The 24,736-nt window shown below is 37.9% G+C and overlaps 1 protein-coding gene, 1 long non-coding RNA gene and 1 pseudogene across 4 annotated transcripts; all 3 read left to right on the top strand.

Moving 5' to 3' along the window:
• The first annotated feature begins 16,050 nt into the window (after window positions 1-16,050).
• Window positions 16,051-16,945, top strand: LOC113351550 (F-box/kelch-repeat protein At3g06240-like). Its single transcript, XM_026595512.1, has 2 exons — window positions 16,051-16,317; window positions 16,430-16,945. Exons 1-2 carry the CDS (start codon window positions 16,051-16,053, stop codon window positions 16,943-16,945), a joined length of 783 nt encoding a protein of 260 aa, XP_026451297.1.
• Window positions 16,946-17,020: 75 nt separating this feature from the next.
• On the top strand, window positions 17,021-20,272 carry LOC113353666. Of its 3 annotated transcripts, XR_003361452.1 has the most exons (8): window positions 17,021-17,301; window positions 18,081-18,215; window positions 18,376-18,487; window positions 18,597-18,662; window positions 18,741-18,860; window positions 18,948-19,062; window positions 19,494-19,596; window positions 19,893-20,272. It is a non-coding gene; the product is annotated as an uncharacterized LOC113353666 (long non-coding RNA). The 3 variants fall into 3 exon arrangements; XR_003361453.1 differs by lacking the exon at window positions 19,494-19,596 and having other exon boundaries at window positions 19,877-20,270; XR_003361451.1 differs by lacking the exon at window positions 19,494-19,596 and having other exon boundaries at window positions 19,893-20,266.
• On the top strand, window positions 17,986-18,071 carry LOC113354829 (annotated as a pseudogene).
• Window positions 20,273-24,736: the final 4,464 nt, after the last annotated feature.

Genomic DNA, 24,736 nt, shown 5'->3' with positions numbered 1-24,736 from the left:
GAACCGTCATAAGTTTGACCCATACTCAGAGACTTACAACCCTGGTTGGAGAAACCATCCTAATTTTTCTTGGTCTAAGGGTCAGAATCAAGGACAGTCTAGTAATTCTCAGCCTCCCCCAGGTTTTGGTTATGCTAATAACTCTTCAGGTCAACCCCAGTTTCAGAATGAGAAAAAGATCTCCACCTTAGAATAAACCCTTACTATGTTATCAAAGAACAATGAGATGTTATCAAAGAACCACTATGGTTTTCAAGAAGAAACCACACAGAATTTTAAGAATAATTCCCAGTCTCTTGCTAACTTAGAACTTCAAGTCGGCCAAATATCTAAGTTTCTTAGTGAAAGAGAAGATGGAAGGTTCCCTAGTCAAACTGATCCTAACCCTAAAGGAGAGAAATCGTACAATCATATGAATTCTATAACAACCCTTAGGAGTGGAAAGAAAATTGACAATAAGGTTGCCATTCCTGATAGTGAACATGATGTAGTTCACCCTTCTGAGCCAGAAAATGAAGAGACTGATAGAGTCTCCAAAGAGACCAATGAGGGTCATGTTGAGCCCGACTTTATCCCCAGAGCCCCGTTCCCCCAGTTGCTAGTTCCAACTAAGAGGGAGTCCAACTTTAATTATATATTGGTGGTTTTTAAGAAGGTTACTATCAACCTCCCATTGTTAGATGCGATTAAGAAGATTCCCGCTTATGCCAAGTTTCTTAAGGATATGTGTACGCGAAAGCGAAAACTTAGTGTCCAGAAGAAAGCCTTCCTAGCTAGTCATGTGAGTTCTATTATTCAGAATACCACTACTCCTAAGTATAAAGACCCAGGGTCCCACTATTTCTTGCACAATAGGTAAATACCGTGTAGAAGCTTTGCTTGACTTAGGAGCCAGTGTGAACTTACTGCCATACCATGTGTACCTTAAGCTAGGACTTGGTGAGATGAAACCTACCCAGATGACACTTCAGTTAGCTGATAGGTCCGTTAAAATTCCTCGTGGTGTGATCGAGGACGTTCTTATTGAGGTCGACAAGTTTATTTATCCAGTGGATTTTGTTATCCTAGATACCCAACCTGTCCCTGACCCAGAGAACCAAATACCAGTGATTTTAGGTCGCCCGTTTTAGCTACATCCAATGCGATCATTAACTGTCGAAATGGTATTATGAATTTGTCTTTTGGTAATATGACTATTGAGCTGAACATTTTTAATATTAGTAAGCTACCCTCTGAACTAGATGACTCGAGCATAGAAGAGGTGAACATGATAGGAACATTAGTCGAGGAGTCATTACCAAACACTTTGTTAGAAGATCCATTAGAGAAATGCCTAGCCACTTTGGGATTGATTTTGATGATGATGATGTGATTAATGAGGTGAATGCTTTGTTAGATCAACCCCTTTGTAGACACTATAATGGATGGAAACCTAAGTTCGAACCCTACCCGTTTCTAGTCTACCCTAGTTCCTTCGTTAGAAAAGCCTCCTAAGTTGGACCTAAACCATTACCAGATTCCCTGAAGTATGTGTTTTTAGGCCCATCTGAAACTTTACCTGTGATTGTATCCGACTTGGATAGTGATCAGGAAAGTAGGCTAGTGATGTCCTTCAGAATAACAAGGAAGCTTTAGGGTGGACCATAGCAGACATTAAGGGTATAAGTCCTACTGATTGTATGCATCATATCTATTTTGAGAGTGACACCAAACCTTCTAAGGAGATACAACGTCGACTCAACCCTAATATGAAAGAAGTATTTCGAACCGAAGTTCTTAAGATGTTAGATGCAAGCATTATCTATCCCATTTCAGACAGTAAGTGGGTCAGCCCCGTTCAGGTTGTTCCCAAGAAATCCGGTATTACTGTAGTCCAGAATGATAACAATGAGTTAATCCCAACCCGGGTGACCACGGGTTGGCGTGTCTGTATTGACTATAGGAAATTGAACAAGGTCACTAGGAAGGACCACTTTCCCCTTCCCTTCATCGACCAAATGCTAGAGAGATTAGCTGGACGTAGCCATTATTGCTTTTTAGATGGATACTGCGGTTGTAATCAGATTGTCATAGCCCTAGAAGACAAAGAGAAACCACTTTTACCTGTCCCTTTGGTACCTTTGCGTATAGACGCAAGCCTTTCGGGCTATGTAATGCCCCTGCGACCTTTAAGCGTTGTATGCTGAGCATATTTTCTGACATGGTAGAACGGTTCTTAGAGGTATTTATGGATGATTTTTCAGTGTTTGGTTCGTCTTTCGATGAGTGCTTGCATCATTTGTCATTAGTTTTGACTAGGTGTAAGGAAAAGAATTTACTGCTTAATTGGGAGAAATGTCACTTCATAGTTCGTTCAGGAATTTTTCTAGGGCATATCGTATCTTCGAAGGGTATAGAGGTAGATAGAGCCAAAGTTGACCTCATTAAAACTTTACAGATCCCAGAAACCGTAAGAGATATTAGGTCATTCTTAGGGCATGCAGGTTTTTATCGTCGATTCATTAAGGATTTTAGCTTAATTTCTAGACCTCTTTGCAATTTGCTTGCAAAAGACGTTAAGTTTGTCTTTGATGATGCTTGTTTAGAGGCTTTTGAGAAGCTTAAGAATTTACTCACTACCGCCCCTATAGTCCAAGCACCCAACTGGAACCTACCCTTTGAGATCATGTGTGATGCTTCAGATTATGCTATTGGTGTTGTGCTAGGTCAGCGAGAAAATAAGTTACTTCATGTGATTTACTATGCTAGCAAAAATCTGAATGATGCCCAGTTGAACTATGCCACTATGGAGAAGGACTATTAGCTATTGTGTTTTCCTTAGACAAGTTTAGATCCTACCTCTTAGGTTCTAAGGTCATAATCTTTACTGATCATGCTGCTTTGAAGTATCTTCTTTCCAAGAAGGATACTAAACCTAGATTGATTAGATGGATCCTATTGTTGCAGGAATTTTCCTTAGACATTAGAGATAAAAAAGGTGCAGAAAATGTAGTAGCAAACCACTTGTATAGGCTTGTTGTGGATACCCTTAATGATTCTCCTCCTATTAGGGATAGTTTTCCTGATGAACAACTGTTCTTTGTTACCTAAGCACCTTGGTATGCGAATATAGTGAATTATCTTGTTACTGGTCGAATGCCCCAACATTGGGGTAAACAAGATCGTTCTAGGTTTTTAGCCGAGGTGAAGCACTTCTTTTGGGATGATCCTTATTTGTTTAAGTATTGTCCAGACCAGATTATTAGGAGATGTATACCTGAGAATGACCAGTCCAGTATTATTTCCTTTTTTCATGATCATGCTTGTGGGGGTCATTTTAGTGCTAAGAAGACTGCTGCTAAAATATTGCAGTGTGGATTCTATTGGCCTTCGTTGTTTAAAGACTCCCACAATTACTGTGTTACTTGTGAACGTTGCCAGAAATTAGAAACCATTTCTCGTAGGAAAATGATGCCCTTGAACCCTATTTTAGTTGTTGAGGTCTTTGATGTATGGGGTATTGACTTTATGGGTCTGTTTCCTAATTCTTTTGGTAACTTATACATCCTTGTCGCTGTAGACTATGTCTCTAAGTGGATTGAGGCGGTTGCGTGTAAGACTAATGACCATAGAGTTGTGATTGAGTTCTTGAAAGATAATATACTTACACGTTTTGGTACACCGCGAGCTATAATTAGTGATGGAGGGAAGCACTTTTGTAATGGACATTTTAGGCTTTTGATGAAGAAATATGGTATTACACATAAGGTAGCTACCCCATATCATCCACAAACTAGTGGTCAGGTAGAGGTTTCCAATAGGGAGATAAAGCGTATATTAGAGAAAACAGTTAATCCTAATCGGAAAGACTGATCGTCTAGGATTATTGATGCCTTATGGGCTTACCGTACTGCGTTTAAGACCCCCACTGTAATGTCGCCTTATCGGCTTGTGTATGGAAAGGCATGTCATTTACATGTTGAGTTAGAACATAGAGCTTATTGGGCTGTTAAGAAGCTAAATTTTTCATTTGACAAGGCAGGAGCCCATAGGAAACTCCATCTCAATGAGTTGGAAGAGATTCGTATAGATGCTTACGATAGTGCGAAGGAGTATAAGAACAAAATGAAACTTGTGCATGATAGAAATATTTTAAGGAAGTCATTTTCTCCAGGTCAAAAAGTTCTTATGTATGATACCCGCTTGCATCTTTTCCCTGGGAAGTTACGTTCTCGGTGGACGAGTCCTTTTATTGTTCGCACTGTCTTTCCTCATGGAGCTGTTAAGATCGAGACACCAGATGGTAGTAGTTCTTCGAAGGTTAACGGCAGAGGTTGAAACCCTTTTTAGAGCCCTTTCCTACAGGTGATGTTGAGGAGGTCCCTGTTTACCCTTGATTGACCATCAAGGCGATTGTATGTTGTATATTAGTTTCTAATTTCTCTCTTCACCCAGGTACTATCTTTCCGACTTCTCTCTTTACTGATTCCTCATGTTACTTTGCTTTTTGGTATTGCTCTTTCATTAGAAACATTGAGGACAATGTTAGATTTAAGTTTGGGGGTGGGGAAGAAACTTTTTGTTAGCTTTTAGTTACAATAAATCAACTCCAGAGCCTAGAAATTTATGCTTATTAAGGTTGGCACTAACCAATCTAAGTGGATGGGAACATCTTGGTTGTAGGAGTTGAGGAACCAATCTGATTAGATGGAAACATCTAAAGAGTCTATTCATAAAAGCACATAGCTCAGGTGTTAGAATTAAAAAAAAAAAGTAGTTTCGCCATAACTCGTTGAATCCTAATCCCTTCTGTTTTTATTTCTTAAGTGATTTGGTGGGGCACACGACTCAAGTTGTTACCATTGCTAGGTGAAATAGAGTGAGTGAGATACAAAAAAAAAAAAGTTTGAGACCAGACCATCAGACCAACCAGAATAAATTCAATAAAGTCGACCACTGGTGCCCTTGTATATGCCAGTTGTATTGACCTAGAGTTAGGTTTATCGACCACTGGTCCCCTTGTATATGCCAGTTGTGTTGATATTAGTCAGACCGGTATCTCAGTCCATTAGGATAGGATCATCTTGGCAGAGGCCTTCAAACAGATATGGGAAACACCGTTCACTTTAACCATCTATTTTTCTCTTTATCCATCTTCTTAATCTTTCCATATGATTGGTTGACTCCGGTTATGATGTCTAAAAACTATGTGAGTAGAGCTCTGTCACTTATATATGAATTATAGTATGCTGAGTGCAAACTCGTGTACAACAATTGGAAATTCGCATCAGGGTACTTCCTCCTATAGTCAATGTTTGTACGCCAACCAAGGAGATTCTTTAGTGCCTTCCAAGGTTCTGCTTAGATAGCTAGGGTCTGGAGTAATGGTTTTGTGGGTACACCTCCGGTAAACCCTCCGGAGACAACACTCCGCCGCTAGGGCCACCTAGCGGTTTAACAGCTTGCTGCACGTGCTAAGTGTAGTCATTTTATATTAGATTTGCTCGAGGACTAGCAAATAATAAGTTTGGGGGTATTTGTTAGACACATTTTCGTGTCTGAATTGTCCTCAGTGTCTCTATTGCTAGTGCTTGATTTTGTACTTATTATGGTGTTTTTATGTTTGTGTAGGTGTTTTTGGAGAAATACAGTTGTGTGGAAAAAGTTGCTCAAAAAGTGTTATTTGGACCCCTGGAGGACATTTGCTATACAGACCCCAGATTTGTCTAAGGGGCACCCAAGGTTATGCGTAGCCCAAATTCATCCTCAGCACCCATCTGCTATTCGCACCCCAGAACAGGATAAGGGCACTTCATCTTCAACATTTCAAAACTGAATTTTGGCGGGAAAATAAAAACAGAACTGTGTGAATTTTCGATCGATATTTGAAGGAGTTCTGGGTCGATTAAAGGGCTGCAATTTGTTGGGTAGTTGTGATATGTCCGAAAAGAACTATCATGAGTGATTTAATTGGCTAAATTTGGCTAGATAATTCACGAGAAGAAAACATGGGAGTTTATTCTCGGAAGAGGATATCATGGGATTTGCGCGAGCAGCAGAGGAGTTTGCACGTGTTTGGAAGACCCTAACAACTATTTGGAGTGTAAATGAGTGAATTATGGCAATTTGGAAGCTTCAGAACGCGTGTAGAGATCAAAAATCTAAATTATTTCCTTAACTGGCCGTGAAGAATAATGGAGAATTATATGAAGTTATTACATGAGATTTTGCTGTTGCTGGGTTATAAATAGGTGCTAGAATATCATAGAAGGTTGACGGAGAGTTTGGGAGATTATAGAGCATCATAGAGTCGAAAAAAATCAAGTACCAGAAATATTTTTCTGCTGCTGTTCATCTGAAGAACGCGAAGAACAGACCATCCAAGACAGTCGTTTTTCAACAGTGGAAACGACACACGAGCGTGGGTCGAGAATCAGCGACAGTACTATCCTATCGTTCTTTTCAGTTTGTAACACTTATAACTGTTGCAAACCTGGTTATCTTTGTTTCTCCCATTTCATCATTTGTACACCACCTTTGAGCAATAAAAAATGAATTTTGAGCGTGTTTTCCTAATGATGAGCTAAACCCAATCCTTGGGGCGACGGAGGCAGCCATTCTCTCAAGAATTATGTGGTAATATTTATTCTATAAATTTATGCAATATTTTTATATGATTAATTGCATTGATAAAAAATAAATTAAATGATTCTTATCAATCAAATGTGTTTTCTCTTGATCATGCATGCTTAGTTTTAGACTCTTGAAGCGTTATACTTGGGACTAACATTTGATATTTTGGGAATCTGATTTTTGCAATACTTTAAAATCGAATCAATTATTTAAATTGCATGATTTAAATTAATTTAGAACCACATAAGTATTGATGAATGGTGAAATCCTATCTCCAGTCTCTCTAGAATTTTCACAACATATCAACATTTATTTGCTTTATTTTCTTTACTTTAAAATTAAGTCTAAAATCTATTGCTTTCACAAGTCTCAACGAATTTTTTACTACAACACAATTAAAAAATCACATCAGTTTACTTTCAATTTCGTTATTGGCTCGAGATTTCTTATTTTTCTAATAAACTTTCCAATTTCTCATCATTTTCTGTTCTATTGCAAAAGATAAGGAATTTGTTGGAGGTTTACTTGAGATTTAACTCCAACAAAATTGTAAGTTAATTTGTATGCTCTTTTTTTTTTTTCATTTTTTTTTTGTTTTTAGTTGTGCATGTTATGACTTTGTAAGGTCTACATATCTGCTTTGTTTATCATTTCACACCATATAACTTATATATAGTTTAGACAAAATTATCGCTTTAGTGAACATTTATCCCTGGGATCAAGAGGAGGCTATGTTTACTGATGGTGGTGCAAGTTTATTAAAGTAGAAGCCGAGAGTGTGGTTCAGATTGAAGATTACGTTCAACTGAATTACTTCGCTGACGAAAACTAGGTGTTTGATGAACTTCATGAATTCTACGGAATATTATTCGGATGTATCTTATTTGTATAAGCCATTTTGTATATGAAATTACGTTTTATGGTTTCAATATTTTTCTAGTTTGGTATGTGTTAAACAGGGAAATGATTTCATACTATTGAAAGCCTAATGAAGTAGTAGAAATGCAGAAGATTTTCGTATTTTGAAGTTTCCATTTAGCCGGCAAAAGAAAATAGGGCGTATCTGCATATGAACACACATTTTGTTTGTCTATACGGATATTTATCCTGGCGTTTTTGGGGGCCACTCAAAAGGATTTAAGGGCCAAAACAAAAAAGGTCACCCAAAGGGAAAATGTAGCCAGCCCTTATCTCGCGTAATTCGTAATGGCGAAATTACCCTTATATATTCGGAGGATATGATAACATTGTTACCCTCCGAATGCAATCGGAAGCCAAAATCGTTCCCATACTTCCGATTGTAGTCGGTGCAGTATTAGAATGATTTGTGTTTCATTTTTTCCATTTCTTTTTAATTTTTGAGTTGTTAGAGTTATAGAGAAGAAGGTGAAGGAAAAAAAGAGAAAACCCATTTTATCACTACAAAAATGGATGGATACGAAGAAGAAGGTGAGAATCATGACGAAGAACAAAATGTTGAGGGTTCACGACCGTTTAGAGAAGACGATTTGGGGTATATGTTGAATGATCCAAACTTTTGTGGAGAGGAAAACATAGACGACCCTTTCATGGAAGAAAATGGAGAATCGCATGATATTGAAGCTAACGATGCATGTAAAACACAGGTATTGTGTTAAGAAACTCAAATACTCGATTTGCATGCGTTTGTGTGCTTTTGTAAACAAGAAAAACCGATTATTGCATGCATTGAATGCCATGAACTACCCAGATTCGGTAGATAATTTCTAGATTAAACTTACGAATATAACACACTGAGTATCAAATATGTATATTCGGTAGTTACAAGATACTAGTTTACTGCCGAATATGAGAAAAACCCCAAACTGGTTTTCCAAAAATATCTACATTCGGTAGTTATGTAGAGTTATTTACCTCCGAATGGCCCCAAAAACGAATTCCTCAGAAAATTTCAAAACTCAGTATTCTTATCCTTTACAATCGGTAATAGTTTAACATTATTTGACTGCCGAATATAACAGTGGCCTCAAAATAAAATTTCCGAAAACTTGAAAATCGGATGTTTATCGATTAAAGTTATCTCCCGGTTATTTATATTCGGCTGTTTTACTATATATTTTAGCTTCCGATTATATCATTTTTTGCACTCAGTAAACTGTGTACATTCATTTGCATAAATCGGGTGTTTTGGGTAACCGATAGGATTCCGAATATAAAGTATTCGGAAGTTTGACTTATTTAATTACCTCCGAATATATCATTTTTTTCACTCAGTAAACTGTGTACATTCATTTGCATAGATCGGGTGTTTTGGGTAACCGATAGGATTCCGAATATAGAATATTCGGAAGTTTGACTTATTTAATAACCTCCGATTATTGTATAATTTGTTGCTTTCATATGCAGGCCGTTGAAGAGTTTGTTGATGACTTCTATTTGAGGCCCGACACTTCCCTATACTATGCAAACGATTTGGTATACTCATTACTACTTTTTCTTTTTTTCAAAATTTATATGTTAAATGGTTATGCTTATTAGGTTTGTTTTGTTTTATGCACGTTTAGACATTTGGAAGTAAGAAGGAGGCAAAGGAATGGCTTATGAACAAGGCAAAAGATAACATGTGCGTGGTAGTTCAAAATAATCATGTTAGTGACACTCGATTTGAAATGATTTGTGAGCGAGGTGGGACGCGAAAGAGTCACGAGGGAAAGAATAGTAAGTACATACGGAAGACGAATAGGAAATACCGAAGCAATACCAAGAAGATAGGATGCCCATTTAAGATTGTCTTCTATAAGCCCGATGGTATTAAAGGTAAAGAGTATAAAATGTATAAAGTTGATAACGGTTGTCACAACCATGATGATCCGTTGGATTTAATTGGACATGTAATGGTTGCCAAGTTAAAACCACATCAAATGCAGACGGTGAGGTCTATGCGGATCCAAAAAGCGAGTGCGATCTTAAGTAAAATAAAGGCGGACGATCCCGACAACTTGTCTTCTTTGTCTACAATTAAGTCGGCCCTAGCTACGATCAAAAGGACTGATTGGGATGGTAGAACGGTCATGCAACAATCGGAGTGGTTAGCGGAGTTACACGGCTACACCTTGAGAAGGGAAGAAAAGGATGGTATAGTGGTTCGTATTTTCTTGGCACATCCCGAAATGATCCAATTGGCTCAATGCTTTCATCAAATTTTGTTGATAGATGCTACTTATAAGACAAACAAGTATAACATGCCGTTGTTGAACATTGCTTGCCATACTTCGGACAAAAACACGTTTACGATTGCATGGGGTTTAATGGATCATGAGAACAATGTGAGTTTCATTTGGATGTTGGAGACGTTGAGGTCCATTTATAACGGTGATAATTTTCCAAGGGTTATTGTAACGGATAACGATCAAGCCTTAATGCATGCAATAGCGGTAGTGTTTCCGGAAGCCCAAAACTTGCAATGTACGTGGCACATTCAATGCAATCTCAAAACCAATTGCCATCATCATTTCCAAGCTAAAAGACCAAGGAAGGGTACCAAGAGGTCAAAGGAAGAGGATGAGCGCATTAGTAAATTAACCTTGGAAGAACGTAAGGAAGAGGATAGGCTATTTGAAGAAAAGTGGAAGGAGGATGGAATAATTTGGAAAATGTTCATGAAAGCATGGGACAAAATCGTTTGGTCGATGACCGAGGAAATTTACGAATGTAACTTGAAGAAATTTGAGGATGAATACAGCACGGACTACCCAAAACCGGTTGAGTATTGTAAAACACAATGGTTAACGATTAAGGAGAGGTTTGTGTTTGCATGGACATATGAATATCGTAACTTCAAGAACGAGGCGACAAGCATTGCGGAGGGGTCTCATGGTCGACTAAAGAAAATACTAATTGGTAGTCAAAATGGAGTTGTGTCGATCCAAGAAGCAATCCATGAATTCACCAATCGTGATCTCGTAAAGATTAGGAAATGTATGCAATTTAGTGTACACCAATTCCCGATGGAACATATTAAGGAAAAATTGCTTCTAAGGGGAGTTGTTCATAAAGTTTCAAGATGGGCAATAAATCGCATGATGAAACAATTGAAGTTATATAAAACTTATGATGACGAGAATACGGTTTGTGTTTGCAAGGATATGATAGGTATTGGACTCCCATGTCGTCATAAGTTGGGTAGGTATGTTGAAGTGATTGACATCGATGATATTCACCCATTTTGGAAGCAATTAAATTTCACTCCGAACACCCCGGTAGTTGATGGTCCGTCTTTCTTCGAGTCGGAATTGTATGCACGAATAGCCGAGCGTTACGCTACATCAAACGGCACCAAAAAGCAAATATTGATGCATAATTTGGAGGAAGCCCTTCACCCTTGTTTAAGGGAGGTTGATGAACCTATTAAGCAAAAGAACACCGGTAGGCCGAACACCGAAGTGTCGAGGACCATCCAAAGAAAAGAGTTGAAGGAGTATTTGTCTAATAAAAGAATATTGTCTAGGCACGAGTGTTCGGAAGCCGAATTTGAAGATGAGCCGGAACCTAAGAAAAGAGGTCGTCCAAGAAATGATCAAAGTGGACCAACCACCCGACAAGTAAGGCCAAAGATCTCTACAGAGCCTTCTCAAGTAAGTCAACCCAATGTTGTCGAAGAAGTTGTTGAGCAAATGAACGCCTCGCAACAAACCCAACCAATGGAAATTCTTACTATAAAAGAGGACAAAGGTACTCTTCGTTGCCCTAGAGATCTTAATGGAAGACCAAATCGATCCACATATACAATATACAAAGAGTATTTGGAACAACTCCCTCCACTTATCATTCCATTTGTTTTGTCGACCGACGAGGTTGATGGGGATGGAAATTGTGGGTTTCACGTTGCTACGGAACAAATGGGTTACTTTAGAGAGGCGGATATCGAAGATGTCACCCAATGCCAATATTTAAGAAATAAGATGGCGGTACAACTAGTGAAGGACAAGGGTTTTTATATGGAGATGATGAGGCGAGGAGATAGATACGACAAAGAACAAGAGTTCAAAGACTTAGTTGTGCGTGTGAAGTGTCGAAAGGGATTGAAGACAATCGGATCCAAGTATTGGATGACAATGCCTAAATTTGGATATCTCCTAGCGGACGTTTTGAATTGCGTGGTACATTTCTTCGTTCCTCCTATGTATGGACTTAGCATGACGTTTGCACCCACAAGAACGGCTTGCGACGAGTCGGTTAAAGATAGAAGAATCGTAATGGCATTTGTGAATGAAATGCATTTTATCGGTTTAAGAGTAAAGAAAGATTGTCCGTTACCTCCGTTGAGTAAGTGGCACGATTACTTCCCGATGAACCATTGCAAGGATTGGGTGAAACAATATGAGTCCAACATGGTTGATTGGGATCGTGTTATGGACAACAACTTTCCCGCTGAGTTACTCGAATTGATCCCCTCGGATGATGACGATGTTTGATCGTTTTTTTTCGAGGCACGATTATAATTTTTTTTGAAACTATGTAATCGGAACAACAGTATTATAACACTTCAATACGATTAATCATATTCGGGAATTCCATATTTTATCAAACCGCCGATTAATATTAAAAATTTGAATTTACAGCACTCAAACATCACATGTTATTCTTTTTTCCCAGTCCGAGATGCAACAATCAAGGCGGCTTCGAAATGTAGAAACGACTCTCCTCTCCACTTGGAATAAGCATCTTGTGCCGCAAACCTGTCGTCTCTGTGCCTAGCAAGAATACGGTTGTACTCGGTGCAGAATTTTATAACATGGTGCACCCTTGAAGAAACATGGGATGGTTCATAATTGTGGCGTGGCTTCTTGTACTTACCAACAAAAGGACCCAATGAAACGTTAATCCAAAATATACGATCGTCCTGCTGTTCTTTGGGTAGATCTTTCACAATGTAATAATTTTTTATCCATTCGGTCTCTTCCTCAACTTGTTTTAATCTTTCTCTATGATGGAATTGTTCTTGACCTCGCTTTTTAGCCTTGATTTCCTCTTCCTCCTCCTCCGTTGCCACTAACGATGGTTTAATTTTTTTGGGTTGTTTGTTCCTTTTTTGTATTTCTTCTTCCCTTGCTGCAATTGATGTAGTTGTTCGCTTGCATCTTCGAAGTATGTTGTCGATTGATGATGGACTTGCCATTGAAAAGGTTTTTCATTCAGATTTGTTGCTCAATAATAACTGAGAGGGGTTACCCTCCTTATATAGATTAGAGTTCCAACAGATCTAATTTTTGAAAATATGGCCGTTGAGGTTTCTGAAAATATGGCCGTTGAGGTTTCGTATCATTGGTGCACTACAATCGGTTGTTAACGATACACGTATTACCTCCGAATAAGACATTCGGTGGAAAACTTAAATTCTTATCTACCGATTAAGTTGGTATTTCTAAACACGACTATATTATTCGGAGGATAATTGTTTTGTAAAGTTCCGAATGTACGATGGCCCAAAAATCAGAATTTGGGAAAAACTTATACTTTTCAAATTTTGAAATTGAAATAATCGGAAGTATAATTAGTTACCCAAACTTCCGAATATGGGCTGTCTAACATTCTATATTGGCCCTTGGAACCACCTAGAGCCAAGGCGTGGTTTGTTTTGAACTTGCGATATTCGGAGGATAATTGTTTTGTAAAGTTCCGAATGTACGATGGCCCAAAAATCAGAATTTGGGAAAAACTTATACTTTTCAAATTTTGAAATTGAAATAATCGGAAGTATAATTAGTTACCCAAACTTCCGAATATGGGCTGTCTAACATTCTATATTGGCCCTTGGAACCACCTAGAGCCAAGGCGTGGTTTGTTTTGAACTTGCTATATTCAGAGGATAATTGTTTTGTAAAGTCCCGAATGTACGATGGCCCAAAAATCAGAATTTGGGAAAAACTTATACTTTTCAAATTTTGAAATTGAAATAATGGGAAGTATAATTAGTTACCCAAACTTCCGAATATGGGCTGTCTAACATTCTATATTGGCCCTTGGAACCACCTAGAGCCAAGGCGTGGTTTGTTTTGAACTTGCTATATTCGGAGGATAATTGTTTTGTAAAGTCCCGAATGTACGATGGCCCAAAAATCAGAATTTGGGAAAAACTTATACTTTTCAAATTTTGAAATTGAAATAATGGGAAGTATAATTAGTTACCCAAACTTCCGAATATGGGCTGTCTAATATTCTATATTGGCCTTTGGAACCACCTAGAGCCAAGGCGTGGTTTGTTTTGAACTTGCTATATTCGGAGGATAATTGTTTTGTAAAGTCCCGAATGTACGATGGCCCAAAAATCAGAATTTGGGAAAAACTTATACTTTTCAAATTTTGAAATTGAAATAATCGGAAGTATATAACATTATATTGTCTTCCGAATAAATACTGGCCCCAAAATGGGATTTTTCCTATATCAGAAATTTTGAGATTTTTCAATATATATATATATATTCGGTAGTGAGTGTACTTCCGAATACTGTGTGTCTACTTAAATATATTCGGGAGACAAAAAATTCATTAAACTACCGATTATTACCAGTTTGTATCCAGGAAGATATGACCAACAATATTCGGCCGATAACCATCAAATATTTCTCCCGAATACTGTCGATGTTCTTGAGAAATGAAGAACACGACTACATTCGGAAGTAAAGGAGCATGAATATCGCCCGAATCTGGATAAATAACCGAAAATCCTAGAATTATTTTTTCTCGATTCGCCGAATTAAAGCGAAATAAACCCCAAAAATGATAGATTCTTACCTAATTGGGGCCATTTGACTTTGGAGCGGAATTTTTTTTTTCTTCCACAATCGGAAGATAATATGAAACTGGAAGAAGAAGAGTTGAAATGAGTAGAATTGTTTTTGATTTGGTTTTCATACAGTTTTACCATAAGGGCATTTATGTAACTTCAGTATCATATAGGGTATCCCTTAACTAGAGTCTTTGGCTGGGTATAAATTGATGACCCCTAAATCCTTTGGGGTGGCCCCTAAAAACGCTAGAATATTTATGATTGAAAAATTATTGTAAAAAGTTCGATTTTAGCTGAAAAGGGAAGGCAAGCGTATTGCGTGTACATTTAGACTAATAAGGTATCTTTCTTAGCTAGAAATCAAATCATGTTGAGCATGGATTGTTCGATGGCTAATGGTGGGCCACTCATAAGAGATGAGTTCACATTAGAAATCATTTTTTTTAAAATTTCCTGACTCCGAAGTATTTGAGATCATATATTATTTTATACATGACTCTTTGGGCACTTATCTAATTGGATTCAAAAAGTTGTTGATACTCAATTATCATCGTTTTGCAGTTTTGGAATAAAATCATTTATAGCATCTTCAAAGCAACTCGGGTCCCCAGATATTTTATTTTTCTAATCAACGAAGAGGAAGTCTCCAAAAACCCGTTAAAAAAAAGATTATTTTGCAATATTATTAACCTATCTGATTAACCATTGTTAGAAGTCAAGAAAAATTTTCAACCCGCATGTTGGTTCTTGTGTTTCGCAAGCTTGTGAAATAAACCTACTCAACACACTATTACTGTAGCGACAGTTAGCTTTCCGGTGGAAAAGTATGTGGTGCTTCAGTTCTTCCCTTTATACTGTGATGAGGTGTTTTCGACTCTGCTGTATTATGCTACCTCTGTTTCTGCAAATCAAATACCGCCATTTTTTTCATTTTGTTCTCAAAATAGACTAAAATTAAAAAGTCGTATCTCTTCTGTGGAGAGAGAGAAAGCATTTTTTGTAAGAGAAAATTGTTGAACAACCCATTCATCCCATGAAGTTTTCCTTTTGGACATTTGGGATGGATGCTCAATCAACAACATTTTATTATGTCATTTTTAATGAAACATGAACGGAATTTTGTAAGAGATCAACAACCTTCTCCGGTTCCAACTTGGTTCTCTGCGATTGCTACGTGGATGAAACATAGGTCAAGTCGAGAAGTCCATCCGAGTTCCGACAGCCGGAGTTCCGGACGACTGGATTTCAGGTTGTATTAGAATTAGAAAAAGCCCAAGGCCCAACCTTAACGACATGAATTTTCCTCTCTCCTAACTAAACCAGTAGAGTTGTCACAAAAAAATCATCTACTCCCTTTCCTCCACTTGAAACCCTAACAATCAAAATTCTAATCTCCCCCCCTCTGCCATTGAAGAAGAGGAGCAGCAATAGTAATGTCAAGCATTCCGGAAGCAGTCTACCACGAAATCCTACTAAGGGTACCAGTGAAAACAGCAGGTGTTTGTAAGTGTGTATGCAAATCTTGGTTAAACCTAATTTCTAGCCCTGATTTTGTTAAAAGCCATCTTACAATCCAGGAAAACAACCCTAAACTCATCCTTAAATATCATGACTGGGATAACAAATGTAGTGCTACATAATCTGTAAGTTATGATTCGTTATCATCTTCCATGAATGAGTTTGAAGATGATGCTGTTGAAATTTATTATCCTGTGAGATCTATTGAAACAGTAGGTACTTGTGATGGTTTGGTTTTCCGCATAGGTTTTGAAGTTGGTTATGATAGGGACCTTATTTTTGTTTGGAACCCAGCAACAAAAGAATTTAAGGAATTACCTGTATCACCAAATGAATCTGAATCCCCAAATGAATCTTCAGTGGGTAAAGAGATTGGAATTTGTGGTTTTGGTTACGATTACAAGACTGATGATTACAAAGTAGTGAAGCTCTTACAATACATAAGAGATGTGGAGCATACTTACCAGGATCGATCCAAGTCAAGGAGTGTCGTTAGTGGATGTTTATACCATGGGGTCAAATTCATGGAAGAGCATTGAATCTGTTCCTTATAGTTTTCCTATTTGTGGTGTTTCTGGGGTGCTTGTTAATGGAGCTCTTCATTGGTTAGGACATACCCAAGCACTACACCATTCTCTGGTTGTAGTATCTTTAAATGTCACCGAAGAGAAATTTGAAGAAATGCAGCTACCAAAACATCCCTTTGAAAAAAAGAATGAGTTTACAACCATGGGAGTGTTAGAAGGGCGCCTTTGTGTTGTTGTCAATGTTGATGACGTTGGTTTTGAAGTATGGAGGATGCAGGAATATGGAGTTCGAGAATCTTGGAATATATGTCATGTTATTACCAACGAAAGAATCGTGAATGACTCTTATTTAAAGTTGGTTGGGTTCAGGAATGGTGAGATTCTGTTTAAGATTCCTGGTGATCTAGTTTTTTATGACCCAAAGCATAGAACAGCTAGAACAGCTCGGGTAACATGTGTATTTGCGTGTGTGTCATTCAACCATGTGCCATTTTTTTCCACCCAACATGAATTACACTAGAGGATAATTTCACCCTTAAAGATATGATTTTATCCCCCTCTCATCGAGTAGTGAACTACATTTCTCGTCTCCCTTCCTCTTTCTTTTTTCTCCCACTTCTCATCGAGTAAATCCATTTCTCTTCTCTTCCCCATGAATATAGATTAACCACATCTGATTTTAGTTATTCTCAACTGAAGATCTCAGTTCTTTAATCATCATCGTCGTCATCATCATCAGTTTAGGGTTTCGATTTCAGTTTTATCATCACCAGTTTTAGGGTTTTCTCTAATCTGTTATCAAATCATCTAATCTTTGAAGAATTGATCTTCAATCGTCTGTTAAGCGAGTTTAGGTTTTCGATTTCACAGATCTCTGTAAGTATTTATCATCTGTAGGATTTCGGTTTGTAAATTAGATTTTAGGGTTTCAGTATTTCAATCGATTTTAGGGTTTCTTGCTACTCGTTGATTTGGTATTGAAATTCTTAGGGTTGGGTTTGATTTTCTACAGACGAAGCCATATTTAATTAGGGTTTGATTTGAATCGTCGTAAACAGACTAGAAACCTTCTCAATATGATGTACATAGTTATTATTTATGAATCTGTTATTATTTATGAATCTGAACTGAGAGCATATTAGATTTCTGATTCTGATTTACGATTTCAGTTGTGGTATGTATTGTTCATTGCAAAAATAAGGTTTATTGTTAAGTTTATGTCTCTTTAATAATTATACATGACAGGTAGGGTTTAGTCTAATGGAAATAAGTTTAAAAGTTTTCATGCAACTCATCTTTAAGAGTATGAATCAAGTATACCAACTGTGTAGGAGGCCCTAGTTTGATATAATGTTGTTGGCACCCTTTTGCCTCACTTACTCTATGTTGACTATACTTGACTGGATCAGGGTGAGTCTAATAGGCAGGCACACTAATAACCAATCTCAATTAGAGTCTGACTATAATTAGCTCTAGCTTATCATTCTTTCTATAGTTTCATTACTTTCAACGGCGTCTTTGTTTTGAATGAAACATTTATCATTCTTTAACTGTAGATTTACAAGGTAAATGAAGAAATTTCATATGTAAATGGATAATTTGCGTCTAAATATTTCATTGATGTTAACACCTTAGAGATTTTTGGTTGATTTCAGAGGTGTGGTTTGGTCGGACGATCTATCCAAGTTGAAGATATATGTATCTCAAGGGTGTTACCTCCTACCCAATGACTTCAATAAATTTATAGTGCACATTGTCAAGGAGCTCAAATTGTTGATGATGCACAACAGGTAAAACCACTTTCCATTTCATCTCCCTTGTAGTAAGATTTACCATGTAAAGATGAGTTTTCACTTTCCTCCGGCCTTTCTCTGTGCTTAGGTTTCTCTTTTTCTTCTCTATGGTATTGGTATTGATTTTTACTTGTCACCTTTATCTTACCTGATTCAGGACTTTTTGTGCTGAGATTGCACACAACTTTTTTATAATAAAGAGGAAGGATATTGTTGAGCGCGCATATCAGTCGTAACTTGTATGTCTGTGTTTCCAACAAGACATCTAGGTAACGCAACCAGGAAGACAAGTATTCTGATCTTACTTTACTATACAAAAATTCGTATTTGTTACAAGTATAACTTGGATTTGTGATCTGAAATTTGTTCTTGGTGCAGGTTGATCTTGCATCAAATATCTTGGTAGACTTGCCTGACACAGTTGGGAGTTTACGGTATCTTAAGGTACTCCAATCTTCTTTTTTCCTACCATTGTCAATTATCTGAATCATATCATCATTTACTTAGTCGCATGTTTTGTAGGCTCTGCATCTGAGTAATAATGGCCTCAAATCCCTTCCTTCGACGCTATTCAAAATGTGCACCCATCTCTCGACTCTTGATCTTCATAATACAGAAATCACAATTGATATTCTCAGTCAGGTATTGATTTTTTATTCTTTTTTTTTATCTAAAACTTGTTCAAGAGGTGATAGTCTTATGTATCCAAGTATTATGTCATACAAGCAGTTTGAAGGGTGGGAAAGTTTTGATGAGCGTCGTAGATTAAAGCATCAAAAGCAACTGTATTTCTGAGTTGGAAGTTCTGGTGTGTTTGATGAAGGTGCTGATAAGTATTAAAAAGGTACTCGATCTCTCAAGTCGCACATTGCCAAAGTATATGAATGCAGTTTCATATACATTTCAGATGATCAATCAAAGATAACTTATATGTTGAATGCTTTTTCATAGTAGTTTTTTTTTATTCTTACTTTTGTAATTACAATATGCTTTTGTGCAAAAAAAATTAAAGGTATTGTAATCTTCCAATGTTTGCTGTGTCTAAGTTTCAGTCTTCAAATGTTTGCTTTCTCTGCGTAGTTTGGCTGAACATGCCAGTTGTTTCTCCTTCATATTCCTAGTATTTTCTTCTCATAATATTTAGAAATGAATTTTCTTGTCATCAGGGTGTTCCTTTAAGAATTGAAATTGGATCTCGCGATGTTATGTCAGTCATGTTTGTGTAGATTTGTAGGTTACAAGTCCTAAAAAGAGTATATGTCATGGTTTGTGTAGTTTACATTCTCAGTATATCTTGCGTCTATCTTGTGGGGCTGTAGCTGGGTTGTTTGGTCAGACATTTACATACCGGCTAAATGTTGTTAGGAGGCGGATGCAGGTACCTCTTGGTTTTTTTGTGTCCGCATATTCTATCTTAAGTATTCGTAAAGGCATTCAGTTTAAACTTGCTTTCTTTATTACTCAACTTAAACTTGCTTTTTTTGGTCTTTTCATGATTTCCTATTCCACCAATCTTTGCTTTTTGATTATGTTATCGTTTTTTTATTTTCCTATGTGTGATGTTATGTGTTATCTCTAACCAACTAAATTTGGTTTACACTCTTGCATTTGCCTAATTTTCTTGTCTAACAACGTTGTTGTTAAACCGTTGTTAACAGTGTTTTGTGTCTGCAGGTGAAGTACTGCGTAGCTGCTTCTTTCTTGGTAGAGAGATCTTTTAAGAGCAATGGCCATTGGATTGAAGATGCATAGCTGTTGTCGCGTTGGATTCCATCAGCTTTGTGAATCCTACTACAGATGCAGCAGTCTGCGGCATGAGAAGGATTTTATGTGAGTCGTGTTTCTGTTCCTGTTAGCATGTGACATGGGAAAACTTAGATATAAGTTATGAACTTAGAAAGTTTTTTAAGTTTCTATGAACTGAACTTTGGAACTTAGTAAATTTCTATCTATGTATTCCCTCAGAATTTGATACTTAACAAAAAAAAATTGGTACTTAGCAAAATTTGTGTTTTTCATATGAATGTGTAGATATGAATTGATTGAGTATAGTATGAATTGATTGAAACTATTGTTAGATATGGATGATCGGTAGAATGAAATGTGTATTTATTTGGAATTACGGCGTATCCCGGTCGAGAATGAGCTGCCGGTCAACCTTGATCCGGTCAAAATTGGTCATTGCTGACTGATTTTGACCAGGTCAAGGTTGACCGACAGTAATATTTTTACAGTTACAAAAAAATTCGTAACGGCTTTAACTTGTTACAACATCCTGTTACTAAATAAATTCGTAACGGCTTGAGCATGTTACGACGGTGCCACGTAGTAACGGCTCTAAGCTGTTACAAGGACCGTTACGAAAAAAATTCGTAACGGCTAGTGGGCCGTTGCGAAAAAATTGTAACACCCCTTTTCGTAACGGTCAAAAACCGTTACAACCCCGATTCGTAACGCTCAAAAACCGTTTCGAATCGGAAAAAATGGTGTAGTGATTGTAATGATGTTTGTGTGAGTTCTGTAGGTTCTGATTCAGAGTGGATAGTTGATTCAGGTGCATCTTATCATGCTACTCCGCATGAAGATGTATTTACCTCCTACAAGGCTGGTGATTTTGGTTCAGTCAGAATGGAAAATAGTGGTGTTTCGAAGATTGTAGGAATGGGTGATTTGAAGGTTGAGAACAGTGTTGGTTGCACATTGGTTCTTAGAAATGTGCGACATGTACCCGATCTTCGTTTGAAACTAATGTCACCTAGAGTGTTAGATGATGAAGGGTACATCAATCACTTGGGTGATGGAAAATGGAAGCTAAGCAAGGGCTCCATGGTTATTGCAAGAGGCGAGAAGTGTGGCACATTGTACAAAACACAAGTGAAGGTGTTGAAAGGTGAGTTGAATGTTGATGACAAAGATTCAACCTCCGAGCTATGGCATAAAAGACTTGGTCATCTCAGTGAGAAGGGAATTCAAATCCTCCCAAAAAGACAAGTCTTTCCAAAGGCGAAAGGTATGTAATTGGGTAAGTGCACTCAGTTGGTAAACAAACTAGAGTCTCTTTTCATAAAGCTTTACCCAAGCGCAATTCTGGTATTATTGATCTTGTTCATTCTGATGTGTGTGGACCTTTAAGGGTCAAAATACTTGGTGGTGCTATTTATTTTGTTACTTTTATAGATGATGCTTCAAGGAAGGTTTGGTCATATGCAATCAAGACCAAAGATGATGTTGTTCCTGTGTTCAAGATGTTTCACATCATGGTGGAAATAGAAACAGGTAGAACCTTGAAGTGCTTTCGTTCTGATAACGGGGGAGAGTACATCGGACCACTTGAAGTGTATTGCAAGAGCATGGGTGTACGTCATGAACAATCAGTACCGAAGACTCCACAACATAATGGTGTTGCAGAGAGGATGAACCGCACTATTCTTGAGATAATCAGGTGCATGTTATCTCATTCCAAGTTGCAGAAGCATTTCTGGGGTGAAGCAATGAATACTGCTGTGTACTTGATCAACCGATCTCATTCAAGACCGCTAGATGGAGAAGTAGCAGAGAAGGTATGGAGAGACAACGAGCCTACTTATGATCACTTGAGAGTGTTCGGTTGCTGGGCGTTTGTTCATATCCCAAAAGATCAGAGATCAAAGCTTGATGACAAAGCAAATCAGTGTGTGTTCCTAGGCTATGGAACAAAGAAGTTTGGTTGGGATCTAGTTGAGAAGAAGGTTATCAGAAGTGAGGATGCAGTATTCCTTGAAGACCATACTATTGAAGACTTTGAGAAGATTGAGATGCCAAAGCTTCAAGATGATATGACCTTGGATCCAAATCCAGTTGTTCCTTCTCTTGGACAACATGATGATGATGTTGATGATAATGGTAATGAAGAAGAAGAACACAATCATGAAGATGAAGCTCATGACGATGTTCCAGCGGATGATGTTGAGCAAGAAGTGCAAAAAGAACCAGAAGCTGAGGTGAGAAGATCCAGCAGGACCAGATTACCTTCAACAAAGTATACACCACATGATTATGTGATCCTCACAGATGCAGGTAAACCAGAGTCTTATGAAGAAGCTCTTAGTATTCTTGAAAGTCAGAAGTAGTTGAAATCCATGAAAGAAGATGTTGGCTCTTTAGATGAGAATGACACTTTTGATTTGGTTGACAAGCCAGAGAACCAGAAAAATCTGAAGAACAAGTGGGTGTATAGAATCAAGACTGAAGATGGTAACTCAAAACCAAGGTACAAAGCACGCTTAGTTGTGAAAGGTTATGAGCATAGAAAGGGTGTTGACTTTGACGAGATTTTCTCACCGGTGGTGAGATTTCGTTCTATTCGGGTTGTCTTGGAAATAACCGCTAGTTTGGATCTTGATATAGAACAACTAGATGTCAAGACAACATTTCTTCATGGTGAGTTGGAGGAAGATGTGTATATGGCGCAACTCGAGGGTTTTGAAGTCAAAGGAAAATATCACATGGTGTGCAAGCTAAAGAAAAGTCTATATGGTTTGAAGCAAGCTCCTAGAAGATGGTACAAGAAGTTTGAATCGTTCATGAAGGAACATGGGTACAAGAGAACAACTTCAGATCATTGTGTATTCATTCAAAAATTTGCTGATGGTGATTTTCTTATTCTTTTGCTATATGTTGATGACATGCTTATTGTTGGCAAAGATAAGAAGAAAATTGACAGGTTGAAGTCAGATTTGAGCAAGTCTTTTGCTATGAAAGACTTGGGTGCAGCAAAACGTATTCTTGGCATGGAAATCACTTGTGATAGAAAATCAAGAAAGTTGTGGTTATCACAAGAAAGCTACATTGAGAAGGTGTTGCAAATATTCAACATGAACAAGGCTGAGCCGGTAAGTTATCTACTTGCAAACCATTTTAAGTTAACTCGTAATCAATGTCCCGTGAATAATGTTGAGAAACGGAAGATGGAGAATATTCCTTATGTATCCGCAGTTGGTAGTTTGATGTATGCAATAGTGTGTACAAGGCTGGATATAGCTTATGCAGTTGGAGCGGTAAGCATATTTCTATCAAATCCTGGTCCGGAGCATTGGGAAGCAGTGAAATGGATACTACGGTATCTAAGGGGTACTTCTAATATGTGTTTGTGTTATGGAGGTGACAAGCCAGAGTTAGTTGGTTACACAGATTCAGATTTGGCAGGTGCTCAAAACAGTCTCAAGTCGACATCGGGTTACTTATTTACCTATGCAGGGGGAGCTGTGTCTTGGCAATCCAAGTTACAAAAATATGTGGCATTGTCTACTACAGAGGCAGAGTACATTGCACCTACAGAGAGTTGCAAGAAGATGATATGGATGAAGAGGTTTGTTAGAGAACTCGGTGTGAAGCAACAAAGGTTCATCGTTTACTGTGACATCCGGAGTGCCATCCATCTCAGCAAGAATTCGAGTTTTCACTCGAGGTCCAAGCACATCAATATTAGATACCAGTGGATACAAGAAGTTCTCGATGAGAATGTCTTGTATATTGAGAAGATCCATACAGATGACAACGGTTCTGATATGATGACAAAGTCGCTACCAAAGTACAAGTATGTGTATTTCTGCAGCAGGGCTGGTTTGGTGGTGACGGGTACCTCGCCATAAGTCGTGAGAGGGAGATTGTTGGGCCAGTTCCCTCCTTATGGGTCCAGCATGCTAGCCCTTAAAAAATCAAGGGGAGAGTGACTAACACGTGTCCTTGTTATATTTCAACAAAAGGCATCAGGAGATGTTTCTTTTGTTTATGAGTTTATCTTCTCTTGGTCGTCAAAAGAGAAAGAAAGAGAGGCAGTGAGAGTGAGAAAAGGGAGCAGCCACCATTAGAGAGTTTTGGTGAGATTTGAAGTTAACCTTGAAGAGAAAGAAGAAGGGTTCTTTGCTAAGGATCCGTTTGGTTGTTGTGGTGAAGATTGAGCTATTAATTTCCACATCTCTTCAAAGGGGGGAAATCTAGGGTTTGTTCAAACCATAGTAGTAAGTATCTCAATCACTTGCTATTTTTTGTGAATCTTATCAATTGATAAATGAATTGTTGATCCATCCTTAGGGGTGAGTGTAATTTAGGCAAATAGGTATCCAAGTGCTATATGCACCTTGAAGTTGTAGTTATCTCCAAATTGGGAGAATTGTGTGTAACCCATTATTGTCATAGTGGAAGATTTGCCCGTGATTTTTTATCCTTCACCTTGGAGGGGTTTTCCACGTAATTGCCGGTGTTGTGTGATTGTTTCTATATTGCGTAATTGCGTATTTTCCGCATTTGTGTTTCATTGCTTGTGTAGGTTTTTTATTGCGCATAGCGGCACGGATTTGGTAAGTCTCCCCCAACATACCATATGTTAAATCAGTCCATGATCCACCATCCCATGTCATCATCCGAATCCTCTGATGAAGATTCTTCTGGCTCATCTCCAACATAATTGCCTGAGTGAAGTGAAACTAAACTCTCAGCATAAGTCTCTGTATAGCACTTTGATTCCTGAAGAGCAGTCC

Source organism: Papaver somniferum, chromosome 2 (assembly GCF_003573695.1).
Source record: "Papaver somniferum cultivar HN1 chromosome 2, ASM357369v1, whole genome shotgun sequence".
Classification (NCBI taxonomy): Eukaryota; Viridiplantae; Streptophyta; class Magnoliopsida; order Ranunculales; family Papaveraceae; genus Papaver; species Papaver somniferum.
The sequence above is the reverse complement of the archived record's forward strand: the minus strand, read 5'-3'. Positions and strand labels throughout refer to the sequence as shown.